This window comes from Pongo abelii, chromosome 16 (genome assembly GCF_028885655.2).
Source record: "Pongo abelii isolate AG06213 chromosome 16, NHGRI_mPonAbe1-v2.0_pri, whole genome shotgun sequence".
NCBI classification, from domain to species: Eukaryota; Metazoa; Chordata; class Mammalia; order Primates; family Hominidae; genus Pongo; species Pongo abelii.
In genome coordinates this window covers 82161590-82186003 of record NC_072001.2, presented here as the reverse complement: position 1 = coordinate 82186003, position 24414 = coordinate 82161590, and the positions used below count along the sequence as shown (strand labels likewise).

Here is a 24414-nt window from a genome sequence, read left to right as displayed (position 1 = left end):
ACTTTTTGTGTTTTTAGTAGAGACAGGGTTTCACCATGTTAGCCAGGATGGTCTCGATCTCTTGACCTCGTAATCCGCCTGCCTCGGCCTCCCAAAGTGCTGGGATTACAGGCATGAGCCACCGCGCCCAGCCTATGTATATATATTTTTTAGACAGGGTCTTGCTCTGTTGCCCAGGCTGGAGTATAGTGGCATGATCATAGCTCACCACAGCCTCTCTGGCTAATTTTTTTATTTTTTGTAGTCTCACTGTGTGGCCCAGGCTTGTCTTGAACTCCTGGGCTTGAGCAGTCCTCCCGTCTTACCCTCGCAAAGTGCTGGGATTACAGGTATGAACCAGGGCACCCAGCCTCCAAGTTATAGTGTTAAATTTTTTTTAAAAGCCAGGTAAAGATAGAGAGGATATATGCTAGCGTGTGTGTAAAATATATCTTTGTGTTTGCAATGCATTTTTCTGGAAGGATTCATGAGAAACTGAAACAAGTAATGGCCCCTGGGAAGGAGCACTGAGGGACCAGGGGTCAGGTTTGGAAGGGAATAATTACTTTTCAATGTTTGTAAAGTTTACATTTTTAATTCTGTGCTGTCTTACCACAAAATACAAAATAAAACATAAAGGCTTTCACTTTTGCCAAATGCCTCAAACCCTTTCTTTAGTCCTCTAGAGCAGGGTTTCTCAACCTTGGTACTATTGACACTTGGGGCTGAAGAATTCTTTGTTGCAGGGGGTTGTCATTTAGCCACATCCCTGGCCTCTACCCATTAGATGCCAGTAGCACCCTCTCCCTGGTTGTGACAACCAAAAATGTCTCCAAACATTGCAAATTCCATGGAGGCAGAATCACCCCCACTTGAGAACCACTGCTCTAGATAACACATGAAATAGGGGTGTAGGGTCACTGTCTCCACTAGACATATAAGAAAGTTGAGGCCCAAAGAGGTTTTATTTTGTTTTTAAGAATTGTGTGCCTTGGCCAGGTGCCGTGGCTTATGCCTGTAATCCTAGCACTTTGGGAGACTGAGGAGGGCAGGTCGCTTAAGCCCAGGAGTTTGAGACCAGCCTGGACAACAGAACGAAACCTCCTCTCTACAAAAAATACAAAAATTAGCTGGGCATGAGGCACACGCCTGTAATCCCAGGTATTCGAGAGGCTGAGGTGGGAGGATCACCTGAGCCTGGGGAGTTCGCGACTGCAGTCAGGCAGTCAGCCCTGAGCATGCCACTGTACTCCAGGCTTGGTGACAGAGCAAAACCCTGTCTCAAAAAGAAAAAAAATTGTGTGCCTCATTTTCTTTGTTATTTATTCATTTATAATTTTAAATGGACAGTGTTTTACTATACTTTCCTACTTTTTATTTATTATTATTTATTTATTATTTTGAGACAGGGTCTCACTCTGTTCCCCAGGCTGGAGTGCAGTGGCACAATCACGGCTTACTACAGCCTCCACCTCCCAGGCTCAAGCATTCCTCTCACCTTAGCCTCCCGATTAGTTGGGACTACAGGTGTGTGCCACAAAACCCGGCTAATTTTTTATAGAGACAAGGTTTTGCCATGTTGCTCAGGCTAGTCTCCAACTCCTGGGCTCAAGCAATCCTCCTGCCTCAACCTCCCAAAAGCCACCACACACAGCTCTTTCCTACTTTTTAAGCAATCTATCAATATATAAATGGATATATGGAAGCAGAATAAATATAGTTTCTTTTTAAATTTTGATCAGTTTCTGGTAATGTTTTAGCTATGTTAAAGCTTACTGGAGATGTTGGGTCATATAGCATGATAATCATTTAAACAATAAATTAAATAATTTATATCAAGATATGGGGGGGAAGCTCACTAACTGGATACTTGACACTCTGAACAATGACATAAAATATGTGTTGAAATATCAAATCTCTTGCTTTGTTCAAAATGTACACTTTGGGGTAGGCATGGTGGCTCACGCCTATAATCCCAGCACTTTGAGAGGCCAAGGTGGGTGGATCACTTGAGGTCAGGAGTTTGAGGCCAGCCTGGCCAATATGGTGAAACCCTGTCTCTACTAAAAATACAAAAATTAGCTGGGTGAGGTGGCAAATGCCTGTAGTCCCAACTACTCAGGAGACCAAGGCAGGAGAATTACTTGAACCCAGGAGGGAGAGGCTGTAGTGAGCCAAGATCGTGCCACTACACTCCAGCCTGGGCAACAGAGCGAGACTCCATCTCAAACAACAACAACAACAACAACAATAAAACCCAAAAAACAAAAATAAAATGTACACTTTACTCCCCGAAATTTGGAGTTGGCTGTTCCTGTTTTTCCAGTTGAATTATTTTTGCATCATGAGGGCATGACTAAGGCTTATTATTTTTTGTATCCTTTTTTTGTATCCTATGGTTTCCGAGAAGCTTTAAAATGAAGGCATCCAGCAGGGTGTGGATGGAGTAAAGACCAGGACCTGGGACAGAGTAGGAAGCAGGCAGGGACTGTCATCAGCTGTGGGATTTGAAAACACAATCTCCAAGGCTGCATTTCAGAAAAGCCTCCAATCTACTGTTGGGCCTTGGCAGCATGGAGGCAGTTTGTGGAGTTGGCCAGGGAGGGCTGTGTGTCCCCTCCCCAGATCCTCCTGATCTCTAGGGTTTGCTGTGCTGGTGGCAGGGATCACAAAGACCAACATATGACCTTAGCATCTCACGGTGTGTCGGGGTTGACAGACCCATAACCAGACAATAGCAGTCTAGCGAGCTGTCAATGGGGATGGCAAAGGGTGCTCCGGGGAACCTAAGAGGCCGGGGGGACGTTCTGGAAGGGGTGACGTTCTGGAAGGGGTGACATACAGCCTAGGTCTAAAAGGACAAGTCTCAGGGACATCAAGTTTATGCCCATCTTTTATTTATTTTTTATTTTTTGAGACTGAGTCTTGCTCTTTTGCTGGCTGGAGTGCAGTGGCAGGATCTTGGCTCAGAGCAACCTCTGCCTCCCAGGTTCAAGCAATTCTCCTGCCTCAGCCTCCTGAGTAGCTGGGATTACAGGCATCTGTCTGCTACCACGCCCAGCTAATTTTTTTGTATTTTTATTAGAGAAGGGGTTTCACCATGTTGGCCAGGTTGGTCTTGAACTCCTGACCTCAAGTGATCCGCCCTCCTCAGCCTCCCAAAGTGCTGGGATTACAGGTGTGAGCCACTGCGCCTGACCAGTGTCCAGCTTTTTAAGATTTATTTTTATTTCTAGAGACAGGGTCTCTCATTCTCTCGCCTAGGCTGGAGTGCAGTGGTGCAATCAGAGCTCACTGCAGCCTCGATCTCCTGGGTTCAAGGGATCCTCCCTCCACATTCTCCTGAGCAGGTAGGACAACAGGCATGCATCCCATGCCTGGCTCACATCTTCTCCCTTTCACCTTCACATGACTGGCTCCTTTTTGTCATTCTGGTATCACAGCTTAAATGTCACCTTTTTAGGAAGGCCTTTCCTGACCACCCCATGGAAAGTAGACTCTCTAGTCACTTCCGGTTTTATTTTCTTCAAAGCATCTCTCTGTGGCTGGTCTTGTTTATATGGTGGTCTGAATTGTTTATCCATCTGTCTATTTGCTTGCTGTCCACGGCCTTCTCCAGAGTGGGAGCTCCAGGGAACAGAGACCTTATCCATCTGTTCACAGCTGTGTCCCCAGTGCCCTGGGTCTGCAGTGCATACTTGATCTTATGGAGTGAAGAAGAGATGTGCCAGGTGATGAGGGCAGAGTGGAGGTATGTGAACGGGGAGGGTATCTCTAGAATGCACTGTGCAGGTCAAGGTGGAGAAGGAATTTGGCTTTGACACCAAGATGGGGATGGACAAGAGGCTTAGCCTGAGGTACACATGGGAAAAGGGGGAATCTAGACAACCTTGAGGGAGAAGTTTGACTAAGACAGGGAGCAGATATGTGGGGTGGGAACTAGAGGGGACACCCAGTCCATGGAGGGGTATTATCAGTACTTTTTTTTTTTTTTTTTTGAGACAGGGCCTCACTTTGTTGCACAGGCTGGAATGCAGTGGTGTGATCTTGGCTACTGCTCATGGGTGGGGCCAGGCCTGGCCCAGCCTCAACCTCCTGGACTCAAGTGATCCTCCCACCTCAGCCCCCCAAGTAGCTGGGATCACAGGCATACGCCACCATGCTGGGCTAATTTTTAATTTTTTTGAAGAGACAGGGTTTCACCATGTTGCCCAGGCTGGTCCCAAACTCGAGGCTCAAGTGACCCTCCCACCTCGGCCTCCCAAAGTGTTGGGATTATAGGTGTGAGGCACCTTGCCTGTTTTTTGTTTGTTTGTTTGTTTTTCCCTAGAGACAGTGTCTCAGTATGTCTCCCAGACTGGCCTGGAACTTCTGGGTTCAAGTAATCCTCCCTCCTCTGCCTCCTGAGTATCACTGGGACTATAGGCCTGTGCCACTGTGCCCAGCTATTATCAGTATCTTTAATAGGAGGAAGACAAGAATGTTTTTAGACTGACAGTCACCAGCCCAAGGAGACCGAGGAAAGTGGGGGACACCTGGAGCAGGACCTTTGAGGAGACAGGAGGGGAGGGAGCCACAGAGCCCCGGTGGAAGCATTGTCTCTGACTGCCGGAGGGCACCTGTTTCACTGTGTCCAGATGGAGGGAGAAGTGAGGGGGTGCCAGCTACAAAGGCTCATTGTATGCAGTGTGCATGGTAGGATGTGGTGGTCTGAATTGTCCCTGTCACTGAGCAGCAAGACCAGCTGGTGTAAGCAGTGGGGAAGAAATGGAAGGTGGTTGGGTAGGGGCCAGGAGTCAAGCAGTGGATGTAGCTAGGGAGGGAAGTAGGTGAAGCCAGGAGGGGCTGGTAGGTGGGGCGAAGAGGAAGGTATCAAGGGACTGGAGGAAGAGCAATACATAGTGGCATTGTGAAGGTGGAAAGGACTGCAGGGTCGGGTCTGAGAGGGGGACACCTGAGCTTCGGATTTCCAAGATGGAGCAGTTCTGAGGGATGACACAGCCCAGGCTGTGGCCCTGAGACCTGATGGCTGAGGTGGAGTGGAAGGTCATTGGAGATGAGATGGAGGAAGTAGGTGACCCTATGCTACACGAATTCCCTAGAGGACAGACAGGTTGAGGGTGGAGAGGAAGCCAGAAGTGAGCTTCCAGGAATTGAATGAAAGGGCCCAGAAGATTGGACAGTGAGGAGGTGTGCGGGCCTCAGAGGGCAGGGGGCACACAAAGGCTAACCAAGGGGAGGAAGCTGACCGCAACCGCCCTGAGGACAAGACGGGCGCCCTCGGGACAGGGCCATGTTTAGTGTCGGCAGAAGGGAGAAAGGAAGCTCCTGGGAGCACAGGGGGAAGGGGAGCCGGAAGCCAGAGCCAGGGCTGGGGCCACGAAGGACAGACGGCCGGTGTTAGGGGCGGAGGCTGGCCTGGGATGTGAGGCTGGGGTTGGCCGGCCTCCAGGCTCCGCGGGAGCCCCTGCTGAAAGTCTGTCGGCGCTGGCCCGGGGGAAGCCGCGGTCCCCCGCCTGTGGGCTCAACTCTGCGCTCTGCTTCAAGCAAACGCACTAGGAGAGGAGTCAGGAGACGAGGAACTGCGGGGCCCCACCTCGCGCGGGCAACCGCTGTCTGTCCAGGGAGGGCCCAGGCCTATCTCTGCAGATAGCTTTGAAGCAGGGCCCGCTGACCCTCTGTGTGCCCCTCGGGAGGCCTCCCGTGTCCCCTTTTGAGGGGTTGCCCTGCTTGGCCTGGGGAACACAGCGAAGGGCACCTCGTGGAGCCCAGTTTAGGGACAACATTAATTCTGGAAATTCCAGATTCTTTCCGGGGGGCCTCAACCGGCCGGGGTCGGGAAGGCCTGGCCGGACTCCGCCGGCAGGGGGCGCTTGGGACAGGGGGGCGAGGGGGGCGGACATCCGTTGCGGCGCGCTGCCTGCTCCGGGCCGGCCAGCCCTTGAGGCAAGCGCGGCCTGCGGGGCCGATGAGGCCGGGGCCGGCGGGGGCGGGGCGGGGCCAGGAGCGGGGGAAGGAGTCCGAGGGGCGGGGCGGGGGCCGGCAACCGCCCTCCCTCACCCTCCCTCCCTTTCTTTCTTTCTTTCTCTCCTTCTCGCTCTCTTGTCTTTTCTTTGCCTCTGCAGCGGCCAAGGGGGCGGGCCCTGCAGCCTTTGTTGCCCGCGGACCGAGCGCAGCCGAACGGAGTCGGGGCCGGGTCGCCGGGAGCTGCACGCCGGCCGGGCATGTCCTGAGCCGGACCTGGGACCAGGCGGCGACCGGACGGGACGGACGAGAGCGTGCGCGCGGGGTCACCCGGCGGCCGCCCGGTCCCTGCCATGCCCGGCTGCCCCAGTCCCCGCAGCCCTGCGCCGTTGCTGCGCCCCCTCCTCCTGCTCCTCTGCGCTCTGGCTCCCGGCGCCCCCGGACCCGCACCAGGTGGGTGTCCGCCCCTCCCCGGCCAGCCGGCCCTGCCACCCCTTCCCGCTCCCCCAGTCTCGGTTTTGTCTCTCCTCACCTTTGTGGACTCCGCGCCGGCTCCGCTGTGCCTGGAGTTGGTCGCGTCTTCCGCTCCCCGGGTATTAGGGGACAGTAGTCGGGGTCGGGCCGGCCGGGGAGCGAAGCCACGCTTCTGGGGAAACTTCCTCGGCCCCTGATTCAGTTACTGACACTGCCTGTCGCCTGGAATAAGCCCCTTCCGCTCTTCGGGCTCCGGTTTCCCCACCTCGGGTGCAGCAACGCGCCTCGCTCCCAGGAGAGCTCTCGTCCGAGTGGGCTGGACGGAGCGCGGTTTACCCACTGAGGATTTGGTTTCTCACACTCCTTAGCGGGGCTCGCCTGGAAAGCGGGCTGGCCGGGACACCGCCGGCGAGGGCGCCAGGTCGCAGGTCTTCGCGGGACCCCGCCGCCCCCCCAGCTCCCGCCCACCGCAACTGGGCTGCTGGCGCGGCCCCTGGCGGCTCGGGGGGCCGGGTCTTGTGCGGTCCTTGCACTTCCTGCCTCTCCCTTCCCCAAGTGTGAAGACGCCGGGAGTGGAGCGGGGAGCAGGAGCTTCTTTTCCCGGCCGTGGGTGAACTCTCCCCGCCCCGCCGGGCCGGCCTCCGACGAGCCTCTGGCCTGCGTCCAGGCTCTTGTTTGGCTGCGACCTGCCGGGCAGCCGCGCTGCTAGCGCGTCCGACGCAGCCGGCCTGGGAATTCAGTAACCGAGGATGTAGGAGACCCCAGGCCCGGTGCTCAGGGAGCTCCCAGTCAGGGGAGCCGGTGGATAGTGGGGAGAGTCCTGCAATAGAGCCGATCGGCAGGCTTTGTAGGAGAGGAGGGGCATGAGGTTGGAGAGACTGGAAGGATGGATGGATTCTGGATGGGCTGGAAGGGCGTGGAGGGAGTGGGGCCCTCACCTGGGGAGCATCATTCGGGGGACTGGATTAGGGTTGCTTGCTGGGATGGGGTCGACCTGCCTCCACACTGGAGGGATTGTGACGCGAAAGTAGTCTGGGCGGGAAGGATGGGGACATTGACTCTTGATCTCAGAGGTTTGGGAAGCCGTTGAGGGAGCAGCTGATGAAAGCAGTGTTTTAGAAAGATTTGGTCTAGCAGCCATGCGCAGAGCGCAGAGGGAGCGAACATTTAATGAGCACCTACTGTGTGCCAGCCTCACGGGTTCTTATTTCTCATCATCTCCACAACAACCCTGCAAAGCAAGTGATGGAAAGTCCTTTTATGGACCAGCAAACAGGCTCAGAGTAGAGCGACCTGTGGGGTTGGACTCCTGAGCTTCCTGAATAAGGCTTGTGTTTTCCACTGTCCAGAGCTGGGGGCTGAGGAGGATGAACCGGGCAATGGGAATGAGAAAGCAGGAAAATGCTTCCCTCAAGACTTGGGTCCTGGCCCCCTGGCAGCTGTGGGAAGAGTTGGGTGCGGTCAACCTCGTGGGATTCTTATGAGGATTAAATGAGATACTGAATATGTCAGTTGCTCAGGCAGGACACAGTGACTACAATGTAGTGGTCATTATTTTTATTAATCTGCCAGGCCGACCCAGGACTCCCCAGATGACCTGGACCTGCTGTTTGAGGGTGGAGGCAGGCCAGGCACTCTCCCCAACCTAATCTGGGCACAAACACTCCAAGGGTGGAGTCTGTCTCTAGTGTTCCCATAGATATAGAGCATGGGGTCCTTCCTGTTCTGCACTCTCTCAGGATTGGTGACTCTGAGGCTACTGGCCTGTTTGTCATTTTCTTTGAAGCCCAGGACCTAAGCCTGGGGCTCCTCCTACTACTGAATGTTACCTTCTTTAAGACCAAAAGGCTCATCCTGGGCTCACTTTTAGGAAAATATATCCCTTTTCCCCATTTGTGACTGACCCAGGGACCTGCTAGGGTTTCTGAGGCTGGAGCCCAGTCATGTGTCCTCCTCATGCTGTATGGCACATGTGAACCCTGTGTGCATGTGTTTCTGTGCATACTAGAACTCACAGAGGAGGGCGTTCACATACCACCCCCCACCCTGCCAGTTATTTTTCCTCCTTGGCATGAGCTGTGGGTCATTTGAAGGGCTGGATTGTAACTCAGGTTCTTGATAGGGAGGTGAGGGTAAACACCATCTTGGCATTTCTTTGGTAGAAGCTCCAAAGTGACAGTTCTGTCACCCAGGGGAGATATTAAAAGTATTTAACACCCAATGTGGCAGGAGCTTGGTCCAATCAGAACAGACCTCCTGACTTGGCAGAATAGATTTGGCCATGAATCTCTGGCAGTCCTCCTGAATGGTGCCTGTTGCCATCCCACTGTCACTTGAGCTCTGCAGGCTCAGCTTTGATGCAAGCACATAACCGGTGTGCAATTACTGGAACCTGCAATTACTCCTTGCTGGCACTGGGTGGTGCTAGTTTCAGCCACCAACATCTCTACTGGGGTCAACTAGGCTACAGTGAAAGTTACTTATTTTTAAACTTACCCCTGCACTCTTTAAAAATATTTTAATGGCAAAACAATACAAGTTCATTATAAAAAAAATTAATGCTGGCGGGGTGCAGTGGCTCATGCCTGTAATCCCAGCACTTTGGGAAGCTGAGGCTGGCGGATCACTTGAGGCCAGGAGTTCAAAACCAGCCTGGCCAACATGGTGAAACTCCGTCTCTATTAAAATACAAAAATTAGCTGGGCGTGGTGGTGCATGCCTGTAATCCCAGCTCCTCAGAAGGCTGAGGCATGAGAATTGCTTGAACCCAGGAGGCAGAGATTGCGGTGAGCCGAGATCGCACCACTGCATTCCAGCCTGGGTGACACAGGGAGACTGTCTCAAAAAAAAAAAAAAAAGAAAAAGAAAAAATCTGAACAAAACAAGAAAAAAATTATTGCAATAAAAGTGGCAACATTCTGTAAGTCTATTCGTTTCTTGTTGATTGAAAAACATGTTTTAGACCGGACACAGTGATTCACACCTGTAATTCCAGCACTTTGGGAGGCTGAGGTAGGCAGATCGTTTGAGCCCAGAAATTCAAGACCAGCCTGGGCAGCATAATGAGACCCCATCTCTACAAAAAAATTAAAAAATTATCCAGGCCTGGTAGTCCACGCCTGTAGTCCCCGCTACTTGGGAGGCTGAGGTGGGAGGATTGCATGAGCCCAGGAGGTCAAGGCTGCAGTAAACCACGATCGCATCACTGCACTCCAGCCGGGGAGACAAGGCAAGACCCTTTCTCAAAAAAAAAAAAAAAAGAAAGAAAGAAAGGAAAACATGTTTTTTGTTTTGTTTTGTTTGTTTGTTTTTAAGCCATTAGGCAAACAGATAAAACAACAAGTTTTTAAAAGAAAAAGCTAAGTATACTTTAGAAGTTCTCTTGCTAATTTTCAGTCATAACTTAGCTCACATTTGCTATGTGCCAGCTATTGTTGTAAGCACTTACATACTAACTCATTTAATTCTTACACAACCAAAGAGAGCAGCTGTAATTATTATCATCCCCACTTTACAGATGGAGAAACTGAGATTCTGAGCGGTTGAGTAATTTACCCATGGTCTCACAGATATGGGTAGCAGAGCTGGGATTCAAACACAGCCTGTCTGGCTCTAGAGCTCACTAATCTGAGTGCTTTTCACCTGCAGCATAGCTCTACTTAGCTCTGTCCACATTTTTGAACTTAATAGGATGCTTCTTTGTAACTCATGTGGAATTTCTGTCTTGCAATATTTGCCCAGGATCTACACAGGTATTCTCAACAGGACTGTACATCCCCTGGGGCATGGGTCCTTCCCCAAAGATACTTTATTTTTTTTAAGCTTTTGGGGCCTTTTCTCCCCAGTGGTTGATTCCTCAGTTACATACCTGCTTCCATCCCCCAACCACATGCATTTGAGGACAACACTTGCCTAAAAGAGTGTCATGTAGCTCCTCCAGTTGAGGATTTTAGAGCTGGTTGGCATCAGTGCCCCCCTGACCTTCAGCTCATCTTTAGCTGCCTTGGCTGGGATTGTCCTTGCCCTGGGAACCAACGTTAATACTCACTTAAAACAAGTCTTGGAGGGTGGGCATGGTGGCCCATGCCTGTAATCCCAGTACTTTGGGAGGCTGAGGCGGGTGGATCACCTGAGGTCAGGAGTTCGAGACCAGCCTGGCCAACATGGCGAAACCCCATCTCTACTAAAAATACAAAAATTAGTTGGGTGTGGTGGCTTGCACCTGAATTATAGCTACTTGGGAGGCTGAGGCAGGAGAATTGCTTGAACCCAGCAGCCGGAGGTTGCAGTGAGCCAAGATCGTGCAATTGTACTCCAGCCTGGGGGACAAGAACGAAACTCTCTCTCAAAAAAACAAAAACAAAAAACAAAACAAAAACAAGCCTTGGAGCTGTAGCCTCCACGAACTGTGATCCTTGGAAAAGTTAGGAAATCTCCCACTGGGAGTGAACCTGGGAAGCAGTTCTTCCCTATCTCTGTCATTTTCGTCTCCTTGACCTGGGCTCCCCTCCTTATGTTTTCTGGCCTGGATTCTCCAAGCAGATGAGGAAACAAACCCAGAGATATGCAGTGACTCAGATTATAGAACTATTAAGTGGCCCACTTGGGTCTGCCCTGGGTCTTGTTACTTTCAAAGCCCATGCTCTATAGTGCATTATTTTGTCCCTCCATTGCCTCCCATTTTACAAAACACATGTCTGGACCAAGATTAAACTTTAAACTTCTTGTTGCCCATTCTTACTTCTGGCTTTTCCCCACTTCTCTGAGGGTTTACCACACAGTGCCCCTACCACCAAGAGGCCCTCCTTGTCTTCACTGTTGAATTAACATATGTTAAGGGACATCTCAAATGCATCCTCCTTGATGAAACTTTTCTTCATTCCAATGCATCCATAAGGTGTCATCCTCTCCCCTTGCTTGGACCTTGTCAGCACTGTGCCAGAGTGGGGGTCTTGGGTCTACTGCACCCATTTTTCTGTTTTTTTTTTTTTTTGTGTGTGTGTGTGTGTGTTTTTGGGGGGGAGTCAGAGTCTTGCTCTGTCATCCAGGCTGGAGAACAGTGGTACAATTTCTGCTCACTGCAACCTCTGCCTCCCAGGCTCAAGTAATTCTCCCATCTCAGCCTCTGGAGTAGCTGAGACTATAGGCATACACCACCATGCCTGGCTAATTTTTGTATTTTTGTAGAGATGGGATTTCACCATGTTGCCCAGGCTGGTCTCGAACTCCTGAACTCAAGCAATCTGCCCTCTTCGGTCTTCCAAAATGCTGCGATTATAGGTGTGAGCCACTGCGTCCGGCCATTTCTCCATTTGAAGGCAAGGATGGTGTCTTATCCACTTTCCTGGACTTTGGAGCACCTAGTGCCCCCTCACAGTTAGTAGCCAAGGGTCACATACCGAATGCCATGGACTAGGCAGGTAACGTAAATGAGCAAACAAGGTGGGTAGGGAGACAGATTTTTCCTGAAACATGGGGTCTCTTGGCCCATCTCTTGTTTTACCACTTTTGTTAGAGACTCAGTTCTTTACTGAGTGAAAGGAAACATGAGCATGATGGGAAAGGGAGCCTACTTGCAGCCACAATACTGGGAATGAATAGAGAGTGGTGGGGACTGAGGACCGGGGACCATAGGCCCTTCCTAAAGGGAACTCACTGCTCCACCCCAGCCACTTCTGCCAGGGAGCAATTTAAGCCTGACATGGATGGATGATAAGACTTTTCAAGAAAAGCTGAAAATTGAGATTTTTGTACAAGATCATGTGATTCTTAAACATTGGCAATTGACTAAAACGTTTTTCAATATTTGTGTCAGCCAAAACAAACCAAAAAATCAATAACTGATCAACACAAGCAAATCTGCACGCTGTGGTTGAGGAGTTGTAGTCCCATATGTCCTTATTAGGATGTCAGAGCAAGAAGTCACCTTAAATCATCCAGTCTGGTGGGTTCTGAATGCCAGCCTCTGAATTGGCTAGATCAGAATCCCTGGGAAAGTCTAGAAAAATACAGAAAATACACATTCTAGGGCCCCCAGAGCCCTGGATCTGTGGAACCAGAATCTCTGGGCTGGGTCCTGGGCATCTGCAGTTTTTTAGAGCTCTCCAGGTACTGCTGATGACCAGCCAGGTTCACTCCCAGTGGGGGATTTCCTAACTTTCCTGAGGATCACAGTTCCCGGAGGCTCTTGGTAAAAACATAGCTTCCTAGTCCCTAGTCCTAGTTTCCTGGAAATGCTGATTTAGTGAGTCTGGGATGGGGCCTGGGAATTTTTTTTTAAGAAACTTATCCGTGAGGTCTGGAAAATCCTTGGACTAGTGGCCCACTGAAGCTCAATGATGGGGAAGATTAGCTCAGAGCCACACAGCACGTTGCCCCAGCCTACCCAGTCTCTTGACTCTCAGAGAAAGCTCTTTGAGGCCGACATTGCTGGGGCGGTTGTGAGCAGAGGGAGATGCTCTCAGCGGGGGCACAGCACTGGCATGTGCAGGGCACTCTACGTGCAGTTTGGCAGAGGACAGACTGGAGGGCAAGTTTGGTTTCCGCAGCCTGTTGGGATGGAGCTTCGGGCTGGGCAGCAGCAGAAGGAACCCTGGTGGGATGTCAGCAGGGCACTCAGGCATTCATGCGAGCCTGAAGAGTCTATTGTCGTGAACAGCCAGGATCCTGGGAGCTGGGTATAAACCCAATCGAGAAACTCCAGATTGCCAAGTTCCCTAACTGTGCTCTTTAGAGCCTGGGAACTGCAGAGAGGGAAAAGGGGGGGAAAGCATGGATGCCGGGGCTCCCCCAACCCCTGGCACATGAGATTTCTCTTGAGACTAGACCTCGTGGCCAAAGAGATTTGAGAAACGTGATCTAATTCAACTCTTTCACATTAATGATTGGGAAACTGAGGCCCAGTAAGGGATGGACTGTTGAGAATATAGAGCAATGTTACTGAAGAGACTGAAACCATTTGGGGGACTTGAGTCCCCGTCTCAGCACTGCCACTCTCACTGTCACTGTGTGGCTCTAGGCCAGTCTCTCCACCTCTCTGAGCCTCCCTTTGCTGTCTCACCTAGGAAGCAGTCTGGACACCTTACTGCAGGTATCCTAACGTGGGGTCCACAGCCTAAGGGACCGTGAACTGAGGGGATCCATGAACTTGAATGGGAAAATATTACATATTTACTTTTTGTAATCTCTCAACGAACTTTAGCATTTCCCTCAATTATGAATATTATTAGCAAATCCCAACAGCACCTGTGGTTTTGTTACCAATACAGCAAACCAAATATTTTTCTATCTCATTACAGTTGTTGCACGTATCTTGAAATAAGGTTTACGTTCATCACTACTTCAAAATTGCCGTAGTTGCTGGGCACAGTGGCTCATGCCTGTAATCCTAGCACTTTTGGAGGCTGAGGTGAGTGGATCACTAGAGGCCAGGAGTTCAAGACCAGCCTTGCTAACATGGCAAAACCCCGTCTCTACTAAAAATACAAGAACTCGCTGGGAGTGGTGGCATGCACCTGTAGTCCCAGCTACTTGAAAGGCTAAGAGACAAGAATTGCTTGAACTTGGGAGGCAGAGGTTGCAGTGAGCCAAGATTGAGCTACTGCACTACACCCTGGGTGACAGAGAGAGACTCTGTCTCAAAAAAAAAAAAAAAAAAAAGACCATAGTTGTTAAATTTGCCACAAAATCTTGTTTAAAGTATAATTCCACACCCTACTTTTTAAATTATTTTTTGTTTTGTTTTTGAGATAATGTCTCACTCTATCACCTAGGCTGGAGTGCAGTGGCGCCATCATGACTCACTGCAGCCTCGACCTCCTGGGCTCAAGAGAGCCTCCCACCTCAGCATTCCAAGTAGCTGGGACTATAGGTGTGCACCACCTTGCCTAGCTAATTTTTTTTTTTTGTAGTGACAAGTTCCCATTATGTTGCCCAGTTGGTCTTGAACTCCTAGGCTCAAGTGATCCTCCCATCTCATTCTCCCAAAGTTCTGGGATTACAGGTATGAACGACTATGCCTGGCCTTAAATTATTTTGATAACTGTATTTCAATCTAATCAATTTCCTTGGTACTCCTGTATATTTTATTTTATTTATTTATTTTTTTGTGGCAGGGTCTCACTCTGTCGCCCAGGCTGGAGTGCAGTGATGCGATCTCGGCTCACTACAACCTCCACCTCCCGGGTTCAAGCAATTCTCCTGCCTCAGTCTCCTGAGTAGCTGGGATTACAGGCATGCGCCACCAAGCCTGGCTAATTTTTGCATGTTTAGTAGAGGTGGGGTTTCACTATGTTGGCCAGGCTGGTCTCAAACTCCTGAGCTCAGGTGATTCGCCTGCCTCGGCCTCCCAAAGTGCTAGGATTACAGGCGTGAGCCACCGTACCCAACCACTCCTGTGTATTTTATTTTATGCATTTCAAAACATTGTTCTGAGGAGAAGGAGTTTGTGGCAAAAAAGGATAAGAATCCAGGCCTTACTAGGAAATCCAGGAGGACAGAGCAACAGAGAGGGGTTTTTAAACTGCAAGGGCCTGAGCAGAGGTCTGCCAATTTTTTCCATCCCTGGAACCTTTCTTTAAATGAATTCTTGCATGTAAAAGAAAGAAACCAGAGCTACCCTGTTGAAGTGGCAGTTAGGGGCCAGGGAGCCCCAGTGGGGGGGTCTTTCTCTGTCTCCCCAATCCAGGAGGCCTGGAGACACTGGCAGAATGCTCATGCACATGAGAGCACATTTTAAAATCCATCAGGCTAATAATAATCTTAACAATCATAATTGCCATCATATTCAACCAGTGGCTCAGGCACTGCTAAAGGGAGTAGCTCACCTGGTTTAATCCTCACGACAGCATCGAGAGTGTAAGTGCTGTGGTTATCTGCATTCTACAGAGTCATTCAACAAATACCAAAAAAGGACTAAGTTCTGGACACTTCTCTGACACTTAAATCTTTAACAAAGAATATAAAGGGCCAAGTGTGGTGGCTCACACCTGTAATCCCAACAATTTAGGAGGCTGAGGTGGGAGGATCGCTTGAGACCTGGAGTTCGAAACCAGCCGGGGCAACACAGCAAAACTCCCATCTCTACAAAAAATAAAAATAAAAAATAAAAAATTATCCAGGGCCAGCCTCGGTGCCTCATGCCTGTAATCTCAGCACTATGGGAGGCTGAGGTAGAAGGATTGCTTGAGCCCAGGAGTTTGTTTGAGACCAGCCTGGGTAACATAGTGAGATCCCATCTCTATTAAAAAAATTAAAAATAAAAAAAAATTAGCCAAGTGTGGTGGCACCCACCTGTAGTCCCAGCTACTTGGGAGGCTGAGATGGGAGGATGGCTCGAGCTCAGAAGTTGGAGGCTGCAGTGAGCTATGACTGCACACCTGCACTCCTGTCTGGGCGACAGAGCAAGACCCCGTTTCAAAAAAAAAAGCGGGGGCAAAGAATATAGATTCTTGCCTTCCTAGACTACACTGGGAGGGAAGGGAGAAAACAAATAAATAGAAAAAATAATGAAAATGCTAAGTGATATGGTATGTTGGGAGTGCTAAGGGGAAAAATAAAGCAAGGAAGGGGGATAGGGAGAGCCAGGGAGTTACAATTTTAAAATAAAGTCATTAGAGAAGGCCTCATTGAGGAGACATTTGAGCAACAACCCAAAAGTGAATGGTTTAGCCACGTGGAAAACAGAGAGAAGAGTGTTCCAGGTGTAGGGAACAGCAATGCAAAATCCTGAAGCAGGAGCATGTCTGGCCTGTGGAGGAACTGCAAGGAGGCCAGTGGGCGGAGTGGAGGGAACTAAGGCTGTGTAGCTGGACATGAGATTGGAGAGGCTGCCTTGCCTAGGGCCTGGTACAGGCCAGGACTTTGTGTTTTGCTCTGAGTGAGATGGGCGCCATTGCAGGATTTTGAGCAGAGTAAGACGATGATCGCGCTGGTTTTGAATGAATCTTTCTGGCTGCTTTCCCTTTGTGAAAACACGAGGGGAGGGGCCCCTGGGGTAGGCAACAGTGAAAACAGAGAGACCTGTTAAGAAGTTACCGCAGCAATCCAGGCCGGGCGCAGCGGCTGACGCCTGTAATTGCAGCACTGTCGGAGGCCGAGGCGAGTGTATCACCTGAGTTCAGGAGTTTGAGACCAGCCTGGCCAACATGGTGAAATCCTGTGTCTAATAAAAATACAAAAAATAGCTGGGCGTGGTCGCGTATGCCTGTAGTCCCAGCTACTCCTGAGGCAGGAGAATCGCTTGAACCCAGGAGGCGGAGGTTGCAGTGAGCCGAGATCGCGCCACGCACTCCAGCCCGGGCGACAGAGCGAGACTGTCTCAAAACAAACAAACAAAAAACCCAAAACACAAACAACAACAACAACAAAAGAAGTTACTGCAACGATCCAGATGGAGAAACTGAGGCACGGAAAGATGAAATAGAGTTAGTAGATAGCCCAGCGAGGATTTGAATCCAGATACTCTGACTCCAGCAGCTCCCTCCTGGCCGCTCCCTTCTGGTCCCCGGCCACCAGCAAGGACCCGGGTCTGCCCTGGGCCTAGGCGTTTGTGGTTCTCTCCCAGCAGGACGTGCAACCGAGGGCCGGGCGGCACTGGACATCGTACACCCGGTTCGAGTCGACGCGGGGGGCTCCTTCCTGTCCTACGAGCTGTGGCCCCGCGCACTGCGCAAGCGGGATGTGTCTGTGCGCCGAGACGCGCCTGCCTTCTACGAGCTACAATACCGCGGGCGCGAGCTGCGCTTCAACCTGACCGCCAATCAGCACCTGCTGGCGCCCGGCTTTGTGAGCGAGACGCGGCGGCGCGGCGGCCTGGGCCGCGCGCACATCCGGGCCCACACCCCGGCCTGCCACCTGCTTGGCGAGGTGCAGGACCCTGAGCTCGAGGGTGGCCTGGCGGCCATCAGCGCCTGCGATGGCCTGGTGAGTGCGCTGGGACATGTATACTTGGGGCAGTCTCGGGTGGTGGGTTGTGGAGATTGGCTCTAGCCTTGCCACGCACTTGTCTGGTGGCTTTGTCCAGTGCACTTTTTCTCTGCCAGCCTCGGTATTCACGCCTGTAAAGTGGGAGTGACAACGCAGGCCTCGATCTCTAGGACAACAGTTCTCAAAGTTTAATGTGAAAGCCAGGTGGTGGTGCACCTGTAGTCCCAGCTATTTGGGAGGCTGAGGCGAAAGGATCACTTGAGCCCAGGAGTTCAAGGATGTAGGTTGTGATGATTGCGCTTAGCTGGCGACACAGCGAGACCCCAGGCACTCTCAAAAAAAAAAAAAAAAAAAAAAAAAAAAAGAAAGAAAGAAAGAAAAAGAAAAGGAAAGTTTAATATGAGCTCAAATCACCTGCAGGCCCTGTTTAAACAGAATTTTTGCAGGGTAGGTCTGGGATAGCGCCCAAACACTTGGATTTCTGAAAACATCTCAGGTAATATTGAAGATGCAGGTCCAGAGATCCCATTTTGAGAACCTCCGTTTGACTGGACTAAGTAACTGAAAAAGCAGTTGACTTCTCTTCCTTGGGGCATCGGTTATGACTGTTCCTTCACAGGTCCCTTTAAGCTGCTCTTCTCCAGGAAAGCCACCCCTCACCCTGTAGCCATTCTGCAGGGTGTGGTGAGGAACCCCTTTCAGCCCCTCTGCTCGAATCAGAACTCCGGGAAAAGCAGGCTTCAGCTTCCTGGCTTCCTCTGGCTGAAGGGTGGTGCTGGCTACTGCCTGCAGCCCTAATTGCTCCCTGATTGGGTGCTGATGAGCAGCTTCCACTCCAGGCAGAGTAGGGCCCCTTTCTGTTCGTGTTCAGGTGACCAGCCCGACTCTCCCAGCTCTGGAGGGTGGGGGTTTGGGAGGAGTAGGGGATGTGTGCACACTCTCAGCGTCCACTGTTCCCAGGAGGCCCTCAGCTTAGATTGCTCAGGCAAAAACCATGGGCTGTGGCTGCACAGGGCCTAATGACAGGGCAGCCCACATCACAAGCTGCACAACGTCTGGACCTTTGAAGGCCCATCTGCCCTGCACAGTATTCTCATTTATGGAGCCTGTGCCTGTCCCTTAATGTACAATTGATCTTGTTGAGCCTGTGCAGCAGCTGTGCACATGGGACATCATTCCCATTTCAGAGATGAGGAAACAGGCTCAGAGGGGAACTTGCCCAGGGTCACCCAGTCATTCAGTGAGTGGTGGGCGGGAGGGGGTGACTCCGCATTCATACCCAGGTCCCCAGACCCAAGAGCTGATGCACTCTCCAGGCCTCCCTCCAGGCCCCTGGTCCTGTGTGACCCAAGGGGCAGAATTGGTGCCTATGAGGGGAAGTCTGAGGGACGTAAAACCTTCTTCCCTGTTGGAGCCCTGAGCTTCCTCAGGAGGTAGTGGGCATCAAAGATGCTTCGCAGGGCCCCTCCACTCCCTGGACTCTGAATGCTGGTGGACATGTCCAAGACACTCCTGCCAGCTTCCCTTCTCTGGGCAGCCCTGGGCCCAGAGAACAGGGTGTCCTGGTGGCCGTGGGCATCTCCTCCACTCGGGTGTGGCTGTGGATGCTTTTGGAGTGATTCATTGCCTTAGGGAGATAGAGGGAAGGTCAGAAGCCCTGGCCAGCTGGGAGGGAGCACAGTGCTGGAAATGGCTGGCATGCAGAGGAGATGGAGAATAGTCTGGAGGCCTGGGCACAAGCTGCCCCACTCAGGACGGCTGTCTGGGACTTTGGAAGACACCATTTTGTCAGATTTGGAAGCAGACACATTTCCCTCTCCTAATAGGGTGGGTGTGTGGGGCAGCATCCCCAGGGGCGGAGGCTTCTGAGCTCCGCTTTGAAGGTTTGGCTGTGTGTGAAATGGCAGAGAAGGGCTTCCAGATGGAGGCTACAGAGTGAGCAAAGGCCCAGCGGGAGGAAAGTGCAGTGTGTCCGTGAGCAGTCACAGGTGGTGTGGGCAGTGGGGGCTCAGCTGAGCAGGACGGGCCCCTGGGACGTGCAGGAAGAGCAGCTGAGGGCCAGCCCTCTCTGTGTGACCCTGGTGCTTCTTCCCCAGAAAGGTGTGTTCCAGCTCTCCAACGAGGACTACTTCATTGAGCCCCTGGACAGTGCCCCGGCCCGGCCTGGCCATGCCCAGCCCCATGTGGTGTACAAGCGTCAGGCCCCGGAGAGGCTGGCACAGCGGGGTGATTCCAGTGCTCCACGCACCTGTGGAGTGCAAGGTATGCTCTTCTGCTCCCAGTTCCCGGGTGGGTGCTGGGCCTGGGGACATGAAGGGGCCTTTCTAGAAGCCACCCTTAACATCCCCATGCCCAGTGCCCCTTAGACCAGAGGACACAGACAGACAGACGGATACATCACCATAGCCTGTGCCCTTAATTGTGCCACAAGACTGTGTCCTCTGCCTTTCGGGCCTGCCCCAGTCAATCCCCTAGACTGGCCTCCCTCGCTCCATCTCACTACTTCTCCCATGTTGGGGCTCAGCCTCCCTCTGCTCCCTCCCCCCCACAGCCAATGGTACCTGGCTCTGCCAGCCGTTCTTCCTCCAGTGCCCAGGCTGGGTGAGCTGTGCCCAGCTCCAACAGGGCCACTAGCCAGGAACTTCCCTCCCCCCACCACCCTGCTCCCACCCTAGAATAACTAACCTCTATTATTGGGACCTGGAGTGTGGTACCCAGTGCCTCCTCTGCAGAGCAGCAGTAGTGCCGGCCAGTCCAGGTGAGGAGCTGCCTGCTAAGGGTTGCTGGGGTTTGGGGAATGCTTGGCTGGCAAGCCAATCTCAGGCTGCCCACAGTTCTGGTACTCCATTTGCTGGAGCACATATCCACAGAGGCATGCTTCTTGGCCTCAGTTTCCCCAGCTTCATAGATGTGCTTCCTCTTCTGATCTGGAGCAGCCTGGGTCAGTGGAGCAGGCCCAGTAGGGCAAGCTGGGCTGGGTCTTGGCCAGCCTCCCCAGGCTGGGGTTTAGAGGGTGGGGTCAGCCTGTGTTGGGATGCACTAACCCCCCAGGGTGGGAGGAAGTGACATGGGGAGATAGGGGCTCAGCAGCCAGCTTTGTCAGGCCCAGGAGTTCCCCTCCCATGGACACAGTACTTTACCTTGTTTATATCCGCCATTTCATTTGCCCTTTGAGGTCCCCCTGTGAGGCAACTTATTCCTATTTTTAGTCAAGGAATCTCAAGATCAGAGAAGGAAAGTGACCAGGCAGAGCTACACAGCACAGGTCTGGGGCAGAGCCAGGAGGGGAATTCAGGCCCCTGGCCTCTGATCCCTGTGTGGTTCCCAGTGCCCCAGAGAGAGCTCGCTGAGGAGAGGCCCTGGAGACATGTGCCCTGGGCCTGTCCGCTGGCAGCTAACCCCACCCCATCTGGGCCTCCAGTGTACCCGGAGCTGGAGCCTCGACGGGAGCGTTGGGAGCAGCGGCAGCAGTGGCGGCGGCCACGGCTGAGGCGTCTACACCAGCGGTCCATCAGCAAAGAGAAGTGGGTGGAAACCCTGGTGGTAGCTGATGCCAAAATGGTGGAGTACCACGGACAGCCGCAGGTTGAGAGCTATGTGCTGACCATTATGAACATGGTGAGTCTGTGTGGGCCAGGAACGGGTGGCGGGGATGGTGTTGGGGGGGTGGTGCAAAGAGTGGGTGCAGGGCAGGAAGGCTGTCAGGCTGGACCCCAGAGCCAGGTCCAGGCCCCGAGTAGGGAGAAGGGTATCCAAGCTCCTGAGGCCAGGAAGGGGTGGGGGTCTTGGCAGCTAGTCACTATGAGAGAGCCTGGGCAGAGGGCTGCTGTGGGGACACCACAGGGTGTCATGACGCTAGGAGGGGGAGCGGGAGTGGGAGACTGAGGCAGCCACAACCCTGTGCTTGCCTGGGGGACTTGTAGACTAGTTGGTTCATTCATGCTTTCCTGCACAGATACTTCCTTCCTTTGTGTCAGGACCTGTGCTAGATGCTGGAAACACAGAAATGCCTGATCAGACCACACTCTGCCTGAGACTCTGCCTGAGACATCAGCACACATTACAGTTAGAAGAATCTGAGCAGTTCCGTGGTCACTAGCTGGTAGCCTTGGGCAAGTCACTTGCCCTGTCTGAGTCTCAGCCTGCTCATCTGTGAACTGGGCATGACAACAGTACCTTGTGGGGTGGGCAAACTGCTCTTGAGCCCACATGATGGATGAGATATCAGAGGCCTTGAGAGGGCGAGTGACTTGCCCAGGTCGCACAACCAGGCAGGGCAGAGCCAGATGGGAGCTCAGGTGTCCTAAGTCCCACCAGGGGCACTGTGGCTGATTGCAGCTGGTGATTCCTGGAGCCGACTACTGCAGAGCTGCCACTCCCTACTCCTGCCCTGTGGGTGCCGGTGGAGGCCTCAGGCTCCAAGCTGCTTCCTGCAGCCCCTGGGAGGAAAGATTTCTGCCCCTGGCCTTCTTAGCAGCCAGCTGGTGGGCAGGCCACCCTATAACCCTGTTTCTCTCCTGGGCTGGGTGGTTGGGGGCAAGGTAAGTGTGTGTGCTGCGAACAGGATGATATCTAAAGAGGCCCTGGGGCCAGGATCCTATGCTGCTGCTTCCCCCTGCCAGCCCCTCACCTCCTGCAACCCTAAAGGAAGTACCCGCTGAGATCATCCAGTGTCTGGCCCCCTAGTTTATCGCTGTGAAACCTGAGGCTCAGAGAGAGGAAGGGGCTACGTCCAGGGCTGTTATCTCTACCTGCTGGCCACCACGTCCCCACTACTTGAGTCCTCATCAGCGAGTGCAGCTCTGGGCCAGTTCTTCCCTCACTGGGACACCCTCATTGGCTCCCTGTTCCATATGGAATAAATGTCACAGCCTTCTGCCTGGCATTTGAGGCCTTGAAGGCCCAGATCAAGCCTCATCTGCCCAGGGAGGGGAGCCACTAACAGCCAGGGTTCAGCAGGGCTATTGCTGGACAGCAGGGCCCAGCCCCTGGGCTATAGGGGTGGAGCAAGGGGCAAGGGCAAGTTCTCAGGCCCTGAGGTTCCCTCCTTCTCATTCTCAGCACTTTGGGGGCTCAGCCTGAAAGACCCAGGAGGCTAACTGGAGCCACCGATGGTTAACTGGGTTCATTTCACCCCCACTTTTCTGAGTGTCCCCTATGCTCCAGATTCTGGGCAGAGTAAGATGCACCCGACTGGGTGGTGTTGTTCATGGCTATAATCCCAGCACTTTGAGAGGCTGAGGTGGGCAGATCACTTGAGGTCAGGAGTTGGAGACCAGCCTGGCCAACATGGTGAAACCCCATTTCTACCAAAATACAAAAAATAGTTGGGTGCGGTTGTGCACACCTGTAGTCCTAGCCACTTGGGAGGCTGAGGTGGGAGGATTGCTTGAGCCTGGGAGGCGAAGGTTGCAGTGAGCTGAGATCGTGCCACTGCACTCCCGCCTGGGTGACAGAGCGAGACTCCATCTCAAAAAAAACAAAAACAAAAAAAGACCCGCCCAACCCAACAGGTCCCCCATAACTTAACCTGGGTGACAGGATTCAGGTGTTTTTGCCCCAGGGCCTGGCCCCTTCCTGGCTGCCTTGCCCTGGCTCATAGGACCCACGCATTCACTTGGTGAGCCCCATCCTCGGGGAGAGGGTGGGACTGGTTCTCACACTCACCTGCTCTGACAATATCAAGCTTTTCTGAGCCGGTGAGCCCAGCATTGGTCAGGACAGGATGGGGGCACCTATGAGCCTGACAGTGCTGGACCCCCTAGGAGGCTGCAGGGATGGCAGGGACATGGGAATCCATATGGCCAGCCTCTGAGGAAGGCTGGACTGTGGAGCCATGGCCTGAGGCCCTGGTGGGTTAGGGCTGGAGCCTTGTGAATATCTGTCTACCTTTTGTCCAGTGTTCAACACCCACCACCTCATCTAAGCCTCACCCCCATTTTATTATTTATTTACTTATTTAGAGGTAGAGTTTCACTCTTTTCACCCAGGCTGGAGTGCAATGGCACGATCTCGGCTCACTGCAACCTCTGCCTCCTGGGTTCAAGTGATTCTCCTGCCTCAGTCTCCTGAGTAGCTGGGATTACAAGCGTGCCCCACCATGCCTTGCTAGTTTTTGTATTTTTAGTAGAGAGGGGATTTCACCATGTTGGCCAGGCTATTCTGCCCGCCTCGTCCTCCCAAAATGCTGGGATTACAGGCGTGAGCCACCACTCCCAGCCCTCATCCCCATTTTCAAGTTGAGGGAACAAAGATTCAGAGAGGTCAAGGGGCTCGCTCAAGGTCATGCAGCTAGTAAGTGGTATAGCTGGGACTGGAGCTCAGGTCTGTCCACCTCCAAAGCCCCATTCTGTCCCCTGTGCCCCTTAACCTGCCCTGTAGAGGGGCAGCTGGGAAGCCATGGTGGCCAGGGTAGGCCAGAAGGATGGGGAACAGATGTTCCCTCAGGATCAGATGTTTATTTAAGACTGACTTGTTGAGAGCCATCGCTCTACCTGGGATCAGGTGATGGATGTGGAAGAGCACGATCCTACACTTGGGGACTCTGTCTCATTGTAGCATTTCCCAAGGAATATTTCAGGGACTGTGTTCCAGAGAATGCCAGTAGTGCACTGTGAAAAAAAAGATGGTGCTTTTAAATAAGTTTGGCCACACAGGGTTAAAAAAAGTAAAACGGGCCAGGCATGGTGGTGCACACCTGTAGTCCCAGCTACTTGAGGGGCTGAGGTGGGAGGATTGCTTGAGCCCAGGAGTTCGAGGCTGCAGCGGCTTCAATGAGCCGAGATCATGCAACTGTACTCCATCTTGGGTGACAAAGTAAGACTCTGTCTCAAAAGAAAAAAAAAAGGTAAAACAGACTTCGTTACTACAGGACTTCTCAGAGCCTTCAAAATAAATATGCATCGAGACTCCCCAACAGAATAGGCAGGCAGCATTCCCCAAATTTAGGAAATAAGCAGGGGCTTTGAAGCAGCAAAACCTGGGTTCCGAGCCCAGCTTTACCCTCTCTTTGAGCTTCAGTTACTTCATTTGTAAAACAAGGATAATTGTGCCTACCTTAGAAGTAAGAAG

The 24414-nt window shown here is 52.3% G+C and overlaps 1 protein-coding gene across 5 annotated transcripts in view; it reads left to right on the top strand.

Moving 5' to 3' along the window:
* Nucleotides 1-5999: 5999 nt before the first annotated feature.
* The window catches only part of ADAMTS7 (ADAM metallopeptidase with thrombospondin type 1 motif 7), a 52936-nt gene continuing 34521 nt past the window's right edge, over nt 6000-24414 (top strand). Inside the window, exons 1-4 of one of the 5 annotated variants that reach the window (XM_024232756.3) lie at nt 6000-6396; nt 16985-17340; nt 19440-19605; nt 20765-20961. In XM_024232756.3, the coding sequence (XP_024088524.2) occupies nt 6297-6396; nt 16985-17340; nt 19440-19605; nt 20765-20961 (819 nt within the window). In that variant the 5' untranslated portion in view covers nt 6000-6296. Of the gene's footprint in view, nt 6397-16981; nt 17341-19439; nt 19606-20764; nt 20962-24414 lie in introns of all 5 variants that reach the window. The other 4 variants (XM_024232755.3, XM_054531701.2, XR_010137199.1 and 1 more) reach the window with 4 other exon arrangements.